General features: G+C 45.0%; 1 protein-coding gene across 1 annotated transcript in view; it reads left to right on the forward strand.

Annotated features, from left to right (window-relative positions):
- The window catches only part of LOC110974216 (protein Wnt-5b-like), a 93,325-nt gene extending 84,024 nt beyond the window's left edge, over positions 1 to 9,301 (forward strand). Inside the window, 1 exon segment of the mRNA XM_022225685.2 lies at positions 6,222 to 9,301. Within this exon segment, the coding sequence (XP_022081377.2) occupies positions 6,222 to 6,680 (459 nt within the window). The 3' untranslated portion in view covers positions 6,681 to 9,301.
- The last annotated feature ends 245 nt before the right edge of the window (positions 9,302 to 9,546 follow it).

Below are 9,546 nucleotides of genomic sequence, written 5' to 3' on the forward strand. Positions count from 1 at the left end.
CCTCTCTGTGGGCCGCGCGGCACGGGGGCTTGTAAAGCCTCGGAGACGGCTGAAGGGCGCGAAGCAGGCGCGACAAATTGCTCTTTTTTTCCCCACTCCGTCCAAGCCTGAAATCTTTCACTGCTTTTCTTCAAAGAAAAGGAGAGTGGTGCGGCGGATTTGCTCCGTTCAGATTATAAGCTTTGCAAAATAATCCCAAGCCTGTGGGGGGGGGGGGAGTTCGGTTGGTTGTTTAACTTGGCCATTCGTCTGTAATAGCAACTTGATCGGAATTTGTTGCCGATCATTGTCGGGTGAAATCGTTCAATTTAGCGGCAGCCTGTCGCCTTTGTCGCTACTTCAGAGTGGGGAAATCTATATTGTTAAGCTGCATTAATAACGCGTGGAAGATTTTTTTTCAATGACTCGTGAGATCGTATCGCAAGTTTTGATACTGCTTCGGCATTCACAGTCGAAAAAATTAACATCTTAATTTGAGCGGAATTCCATGTCCAGAATGTAAAGATTTGCACCATAAAAAGTATTGTCAAATATTAAATCTCACAAGTAGGGCACATTTTGGGAATCTGTTCTTGGGTATGAATATTATTGGTAAAGTTTTCTTTTTTTTTGTTAAGATAACAAATAGCAAATGCCCTATGAAATATAACGCAACCGCAACTAGCCACATTCAAATTTAACCAGCACTGCATTTTAAATTATTTATCCGTGGTTTTCTGGAAAGATTACTGAATTTCTATGGCCATCACTGTTCTCAGCTTTTCCGTTCTGAAAAAATGGATTCAAATTGACACATGCTTGTGTTCGTACCTTCTCGGCTTCGCAGAGCATGTGCGACGCATATTAATGGTTGTCCTTGTGAGCGCAATCTTGAGTCATCCTCGTCCCCCGGGGTTGTTTATGATTACACCCGTATGATGTGCTGCACGATGAAATCCCTTCGTTATCTGTGCATTCTTTCAAACTGTTATGTAGAATTTCGAGGAAAGATTTTCCCTATAGACGCGAGGTGAAGTATGGCCAGGGGCCAAGTTGGTCAAGGAGGGATAGGTTGTGGCTGTGGTCTTACCTGGCCCATTCCGGTCATGTACCGTGTCAGTGCCAAATAGTTTGCGTATATTTTTCCACCTGATCTTTCTAAGAAATCGTCTTGGTTTTGCTCAGTTGCGCAACTGATATTGTCATAGCCGTCGTCGGAACTCTTCAATTTCTTCGTACGGACACTCGCTGCAAATAGTAACAAAGCTTTCTCTCGAATGAAACAGAGAAAGGAGAAAAGTCCTACAAGTATAAAGTTTTCAATCGTTTTCCTGAGATTGGTGGGTTTGGCTCTTCGGAACCTTCTATTCAATAGCATATTTGCACCAATAATTTGAAAGCTGTAACAGTTTTCTTGTCCATGATGCTGGGACCATTGTGAAAAAAAGCTCTCAGAACACAACAGAGGGCGCGATTGTCAGTTACAAGGTGAGGTGAAAAAATAATGCAGTATTACGTATTATGTTTCTCCACTGCGTTGAAGTTGATCAAGCGTCTGGTTTGTTTTATTTACTGGAATGGGACGCCAGTTATCTGTGCGATGTAAATTATCAGCAACACGCTTGGTTTCAATCACGATTCGCTGCTTCGCTGTTTTTCTCCAACTTGGCACCATTTCTGTTCGGGTTCACCAGCAGTAACACCAGGGCGCACCACCCATCATGCCAGCCCTGTCGTGCGGTGCGGTCAGCCCAGCTGCGCAGCGTGTTCCAAAACACACCCGAGGCCGATGCATTTCCACAAAAATCCACAAGAATTTGGGAGAAAAATAATAAGAAACATACACGGGAAAGAAAAACCAGCACGGGAGATAACCGGAGGTACAATGCTCCGTTCCGTCGCGATTCCCGCGTGAATTTCATGCCGCGTGCAGAGGTAAACGACCGCCAGAGAAAGAGGAAAAAATCCCGGTGAACTTGCCAATGGGACCCTAGAGTGTAGTTCCGCTAACTCGCGATCTTTCGGCCCGGGCGACCGCGAATGACACACGGGGCCAGACTGGAGGCATCGTGGTGCTCTGAACGGACACTGGTGACAAAAATATTATGGCTTTCATCGTTCTTAACTCCAGCTGGTGTTGTTTTTTTTGCGATGGTGGGCACGCTATTTGACTCCCCGTAATGACTTCTGCAGCTTGGAGTGGGTTTGGGTTGGAATGGACAAGCCACGCTGTCGGTAATGGACTCGTAAAAATGACGGGGAATTACATCGTTATTATCGCCACAGTTACAACCGGTGCGCGCAGGAAAAATATAAGCATGGCAAATAAACGGCTCACAAATGGTAGCATGCAGTGAATTCCGATCACATACTGTGCGGATTACTGAAGTTTACACGAGCATGCACAGACAACCAGAGCTTGCAAATCTGACTCGTAGCCCCCCCCCTCAGCCTGCCAGCTTGCGACGCCCCTTTTCGCATTTTTTTTTGTCAGCCTTTGGTGAATAGAAAAACACAGCTGATGATTCAGCAATGCAAAAATTGACCTGGGCCAAAGAAAGAACAAAAACAATTCATGCATGCTGAGAAGATGCACTGGTCGTCTGTCATGACAAGGCCTCGCTCGTCATTCAAACACTCAGACCAAAGACACTGTTCCCATTCTTGTCATTTCTGTGACGGTGCATCTAGCTCGCTCATTGGTCGCCCTCAGCCACGAACACGGCTGCTAGGGATGCACGTTGACCTCCATACGCTTTTTTGTACATGTACTAGTAAAGAGGGCCAAGAATCATTTCGGAAAAAACAATTTTTTTTAGGGGGTAGGATGGGCAAAACTTGGAAATTTCTGTATATAACCCTTTCTGGTAGGAGGGGTTAAATATATGGGCCTTTTACTTGCTGTCAAAAACGTGAGAACTGAAATAATCAATCGCACTTCTCTTATGATTCCCCTCCGCACCACCAAAAGTGCTGCATGGAGAGACACGGTCTCCGTTGGCTCTCTCCTGGATCCGCCGATGGAGGAACAGGGCAGTACATGTATATACAAACTAATCTTGTCAGCATCATCCGAGTATCTGTTTTCACTGAAGAGTTTGATCTCCCCCCCTCCTCCTCTAGGTCCCCCTCCCCTCCCTGCGTCTGACCCGTGGCGAGAGCAGTCTTGGCCCCCGGCCCGTACCCTCCGACCCCGCCTTGGGCCCTGCTGACGTGCCCCGTCCATCATCACCCGATCTGTGTCAGCCGCGACACCTATAAATGTGTTGCAAGCTGACAGGTTTACTGTGCGTTCCGAAGGTGTCTGAAATTAATGTCATTCACCCGAGAATAGGCCACGAGTTACCGATCAACAGTATAGTTTGGCGCTGCCTGGCGCTTGAAACCCTTGGCAAACCTTTGCATCTGCTGATCTGGTGCAAACAGCGAGGCAGTAACACTATAGACAGCGCCCTCTATTTACCCTTGACGCTCATGTCAAATTCACTGCTATTTCTACCTAGCGTCAGCGCTTTTAACGAATCGTATAGTTCAAATTTCATAATTCTACACAACAACCTGCCAGCAAGATACTAACGGAACTGTAATCTTAGCAAAAAGTGCGTCATCAGCGAAATAACCCGTTTAACGCATGACTGCAATTTGTGTGTCCCGCATCAGGTCACAGGTAAAAAATTGGCACAGACTTGAAACGAGTCTACGGAGGTGCTGCTTAATAGGCTACTCGTGAATTATTTGAAACTGGTTTTGTGCCAGTAGCGGTTACAACAGCCTTGTAGTAAAAAAACAAAAATCCCCCATAAGAAAAGATACCCTTTTCCCCTGACCGTCCCCTAAAAGTTCCCTGGTCATCTGGTCATTCCACTCGGGGTAATCGTGGCAAAGTAACCCCTCTCAAAACTCGCCACCGTAGGCTGCTGAAGCAATTTATTCCCAATTTGGACCGTATTTATTCAAGTTCAAGATCACACCGATTGCCCCCAAGGCCTATAGGCTCTTTCATGGGGCCTTGTCTTGCTGGAAAAGTTGTTGGCGACTGCGCGCAGCCGACGAGGGAAGCTTCACCAACACCCAAGGGAGGGCCTCTGTACTAAGACGTCTACATTGTTTGGCTGGTCAGTGACCCACACACTGATCAGGTATAAATCGCATCCGTTGTTCACGTGGCCACAGGCTGAGGGAAGTCTGCCGGCTTGATTAAGCGCAAGTTTTCCATCTCAACTCCGACTAAGCGGCAATCCAGCCAAAGCGATTCTCGAGTGTTGTACCAGACACTCCAAAACCTCGTTGTGGAGTGGGTAATTTTACACGTCACACTGTCATTTTTTTTTTCATTTCTGAGATTTAGCTGCAAGTCTTACCCGATATTCCACACCACACCGCCCAGTTGGGAAAAACATGACTTATTCTGGCCGTGAGATTGTCAGTGATGAATGCTGTTCCAAGCTGAACTGAACACTCGTTTAAGAAGACAGTCAACTGCAGCACACAAACTTCCCTGTGAAATGCGTGTGCGTGAGATGTTTTCCTTTAAAAGTCGTTGACCCATTTCGGTCATGAAATTATAATGTAAAGGAGGCCAGAAGATGTTGAAGTTGCATAAAATGCATGTTTGTTGATCGACCACGATAATGATAATGCCTTGTCTTCCTTGAAAGTGAAACCTAAAACGTATGCTTGAACCGCAAAAGTCCAGTGAGGGGACTAACTACTTTTATTTGAAGTCTCGATGAATTGACGCCGTAAAAAAAATCAAAACACGTCAACGGGAGAATGAAATAACTGAAACATGGCCTGTTATAATCTCTCCGTACTTTTTTTAGTTCGCTCCCCTTTTGCTCTGCGCGAGTCAAGGCCCGTGGACGGAGGTTGCCCGCACTCCTAACCCAGTCGCACCTGCATCCTTCTCGATTCCCCTGGAGAAGGGGTTGGAGCAATTAAGAAAGCATCAGTCAACATCCCCGGGCCCAACGTAGACGGGGGAGAATCGGGGATATTTTGCTTACCCGGCGGTGAGATACCGGCCGTCATTGTCTCGTCCACTATGCGAACACCGAGACCTTTGTCGGTGTGAGTGTAGTGAAAGAAATACCTCCATTTTGTGCGCTGGGTTGACGCGAAGCGGTTTGTTTTTAAACCATGGGGACTGCAACTCAGATTTGGAGTTCTTGTTTATACGGGTTCTGTCTTTTTTCAAGACCTAAGCAGTACATGGGCATTTTGTGCCGGAAATGAATGTGGGTGGATTGAAAATTGTCCTTTCATTAAGATCAATATGCATAAGTACATGTACTGTTATCCAACTGGTTTTGCTGACATCAACAACGCTAAAAATGGAAACTTTCTCCTACTTTTTTTTGCTGCACTAAGTGGAAGTGTGGGCTTATGCGGAAGTATGCCTTATTTTATGTCTCCACTTGTTCAAGATGATAAAATTCATTTTCATTTCACCTTGCTGTTTTGGAAACGAATTCAAGGGTATTCAGCGTGTATTTACCTCTAACGAAAGTGTTTCACTCTTTTTTGTGTAATCAAAGTTAAGCGCCCTCACGTGCCTGATTTGATTGAGACTCCTTCCTCACTCGCCGAAAATACGACTGATTGGTTCGTGGGAAGATTCGTAAACAGACGAACACGTCTAAAAAAGACAACCGTTAGTTGCTAGGTGGGAGTTGCGTGAAGGGTCCATGTTGTTTATATTGTTCTCTCATCAGTAATTCGAAAGGCTACAGAATAGCTTATCCGCCTTGTGCAGAAGCACCCTCTCATCGGTTCAAAAGAGCCAGGTTGGTGTGGAGTGTTCGTTCTGTTAATAGCTACACGACCACAACCTACACATTTCATTGTCGTTCGCTAACAATCGAAGGGCAGTTCCTATCAATGGCGCCTCCGTTGCTTGGAAAATTGCGCCCTCTGTTGGTTGCGCTCTGGGCTCTTGAACCTCAGTCACCGTTCCCAAAAGAACCAATGAACTCAATGTTCTTTCTGGCACTTTCGGGCAGCATGTTCTAGCCGTCGTTAAAGACGTTTCAAACATTACAATCGCTTCCTCCACAATGCAAACCTCCATTCCGCATCTCAACGAGCCAGTTCGGTATTCCAACAGCGCATGCTCAAAATGCAATATCAGTGCGCCTCTTACGCTTTGTTCCTGAATGACCTTACTTTTTTTTTGAAATACCGAACTCGTTCATTCGTGAGGTTAAAGTTCTTTTTTTTTCATTATTTTCTGTCCTCCGCAGGCCGTCTACGACAAAGCGGGCGTTCAGTGCAAGTGCCACGGCGTGTCCAGCTCCTGCAGCCTCAAGACCTGTTGGCTGCAGCTGGCCGAGTTCCACGACGTGGGCGCCTACCTCAAGGACAAGTACGACGGCGCCTCCCGGGTCCGCTTCAACAAGAAGGGCAAAATGGAGCCGTACGAGGCCCGCTTCAACCGGCCCAGCAAGGACGACATGGTGTACCTGGAGGAGTCGCCCGACTACTGCACCTATGACCCTCGGGCCGGCTCGCTGGGCACTGTGGGCCGGGAGTGCGTCAAGACCTCCATGGGGACGGAGGGCTGTGACCTGATGTGCTGCGGGAGGGGGTACAACTCGTACACCAAGGAGGTGGTGGAGAGGTGTAACTGCAAATTTAAGTGGTGCTGCTATGTACAATGTAGGAAGTGCAGACGGACTGTGGACGTGCATGTCTGCAAGTAGTGCTGACTTTTTAAACCATGTACCGGACGGTATTGGGTCAGTCTGGTGAATTTCGAAATCTTTTGTATACACCAAGTGTGGATTTCTGATGGACAGAGAATCGACAGTATATTGCAGGGTTAGGATCAGCATGGTGATCGTGCCTGAAGTGGGAGGTCATCATGGTATGGCGAAATGTACAGACGTCCTTTTCAGACAGAACATTGACTATCGGTTGTAAGTAAGTACTTGAATTTTCGGCTGTTGTTCAACGGTTGGACGAGACAGCTGACGTTGAAAGGCCATTGCAATTTTTATCTGGACATCAGTACCAGTGCTCATGTTAACAGTCAATCAATATGGCAACTTTGGGTGTATTTCAAAGATTACTCGTGTCCCCTGCTCGTGATAAGTCTCAGTCAGGTAGATGCCTCGGTCTAAAAGAAGACACCCAACTTCACCCTGGCCAAACTATTTTTAGATGCAGTAAACCTTTGTTAAAGCTTGAGGCACCGAACCCGGCATGGATTTTTTTGCTGAGCTAGTGAAACCTCAAACTTTCAGCATCGACGAGAGAGGCCTGCCAGTCACATTGCCGGAACTGGCGATACCCTCTAAATGTTGTCAAGAAGGGAGTTTGCAGGCATTTTAGGGGCCGGCTCTATCTGCTCGGTTACCTGGTCTCAGAATCGTCAGGTCGAGGTACATCACTGTTCGGAGGTATATTGCACAGCACTGATGTACGGTAGCAAGATGGAGAAAGTATCGTAGTAATCGCTGTCCAGGGGTTAACAGTAATTTTGGTAACTAAAATAATAATAATAATTGTAGTTAAATGTTCCTCCTACATTGTAACGATGTACAGAATGAAATAATTAAGACTGATACAAACGTTTTTTAGAAAAGATATTCAACATTTGACGTGTACATAGTGTGTATTTTACGTGCGGAGGTGCTCATTTAAGAGAAGATATTTATCGTTGCCAGTATTTAGAACTTAAAGAGCGCCCTCAAGTTTATTTACATTTAGGAGTCTTTGTTGGCTCTCTTCAGAAGGAAAAATCAAGCAAGAGCATTGTAATGCGCATCATTTTTATGTATGATGACAGCTCTTAAAATCCCACTTTTCATTTTTTTACACTCTCGAAGTATGATCAGTTGAGTCCTTGGGAAAGATGTCTCCTTGTTCTGTTCCTGAAACAGTATTTTTTGTTTGGTTATTTACAGCGCAGCGTTTACGAAACGGTCAAAGTTGGTTGAATTGCACCTGCAACAATGGTATGTTGTCGTTTGTATCATCGAATACGTGGAGAGGCAGGTGTTGAAGTGTGCACCGTCGTTACACAAACATGTGTCCGTGAGAAGCACACACTTCATGTTAACTTGATCGAAATCCATGTACCGTATCTCTTCGCTCGAGCCCCGTGTAGGGGCGTGTGAGGCATCATAGGTCCGAGAAGTAGTGGTTAGAAATGTCTAGATTTCCACTTTCTCTTCCCGCAGTGCACCATCAAAAAAGCAACTACATCCTGGGGGATGTCATCGGTTTATACGTGGGGCAGATTATGAAAGCGAAGTGACTCTGACGTCACGAAAGATTTGCAGCAAACTTTGGCTCGAGTTGAAATGTCTTCAACTTTTGCAAATTCGCAGCGCGACTATTTCATCTGTTCGCTTTCGCGCCAAGTATGAAACGGTCGGTGAGTGGCGAAACTACGAAGGAGGGTGGCACGTTCTTTTGGGTCCTTCCCTCATTTGACATTTTGAAATGTGCACAACCCTTGTACAAGCCACAGTGATGGTTTTTCAGTGCCCCCGTGAAAAAAAATGATTACACCCTCAGGAGCCTCCTCGAAAAGTTTTACTTCTGTTACGCTATTGGTTAGTGTACGGTTTTAGCAATGTTGCACAAATCACCTTTTTGTTAAAAATTACGCAAAATCCGACAGTGGATACTTATAGCTTGATTTCTAAGGCATAAATCAACCGAGAATTACGCGGAAAAGTTAGAGATTCACAATATCGTGATTCACGCAGACATGTCAGCTATTATGTGTGTAGAAAGCTTTTTAAACGCCAATTTTATACCTGTACAAAATATTAACTTGTAAAGATTGAAATCAAGTTGAAATAAGCTGTCTGTAAATAAGACATAATCGAAGTTTGATAACTTCGGGTGTAGATCTAGAACTTTTTAGGATCTAATAATCCTGGATAAAAATGATTTTTTTCAAGAACTATGTCTTTTGATATTGCGGAAATTTTGACGCCGATTAAAAGAATTTTGCTTATTTTGTGGTAAATTTTGCGGTTGTTTACCACAGGTGAATTTTGGGAGCAACACAGAGCTTGCTAGTCCCGTCATTCGCTCGAAGAAATGCGCTTGGATTGAAAAGAACCTAATTTATGAAATTATTGATGACTGTCGTATGTGACCTTCACAAGGATCATGATCTAGAAGCAGACCTTAGTACTTTGAATATTCATTACGCGTAATGTTAATGTCATGTAAATGATGTATATTGTAAATAATATTTGCAACTATTATGCAACATCACCGAATTCAGCATTCATATGGAATAGTGGCGTAATGAAATCATGGCAGAACGTAAAGCATTATTCATTATAGTCATAAACATGTACTTTCCACGTGTATTTTGATTTTTTTTCTGCAAATTGCGTTTTGTATCTTTGCCAGTAGAGGGCGTTACTTACTCCGTTATTTTGCAGAGTATGCCCACGGACGAAGTATTGTGACGTGCGAATTGATACCGTGTCTTTATTAATTTGAAACCACGTGGCCAAACCCAGCAAGTACCGTGTTCCTCCAGGATGTGATAGTCTTGACTTTACGTTCCCCGGTCGCATACAGACCAGAATTAGCACG

Source organism: Acanthaster planci, linkage group LG04 (assembly GCF_054643075.1).
Source record: "Acanthaster planci isolate LZ-2023a linkage group LG04, COTS_SCS, whole genome shotgun sequence".
In the NCBI taxonomy this organism is placed as follows: Eukaryota; Metazoa; Echinodermata; class Asteroidea; order Valvatida; family Acanthasteridae; genus Acanthaster; species Acanthaster planci.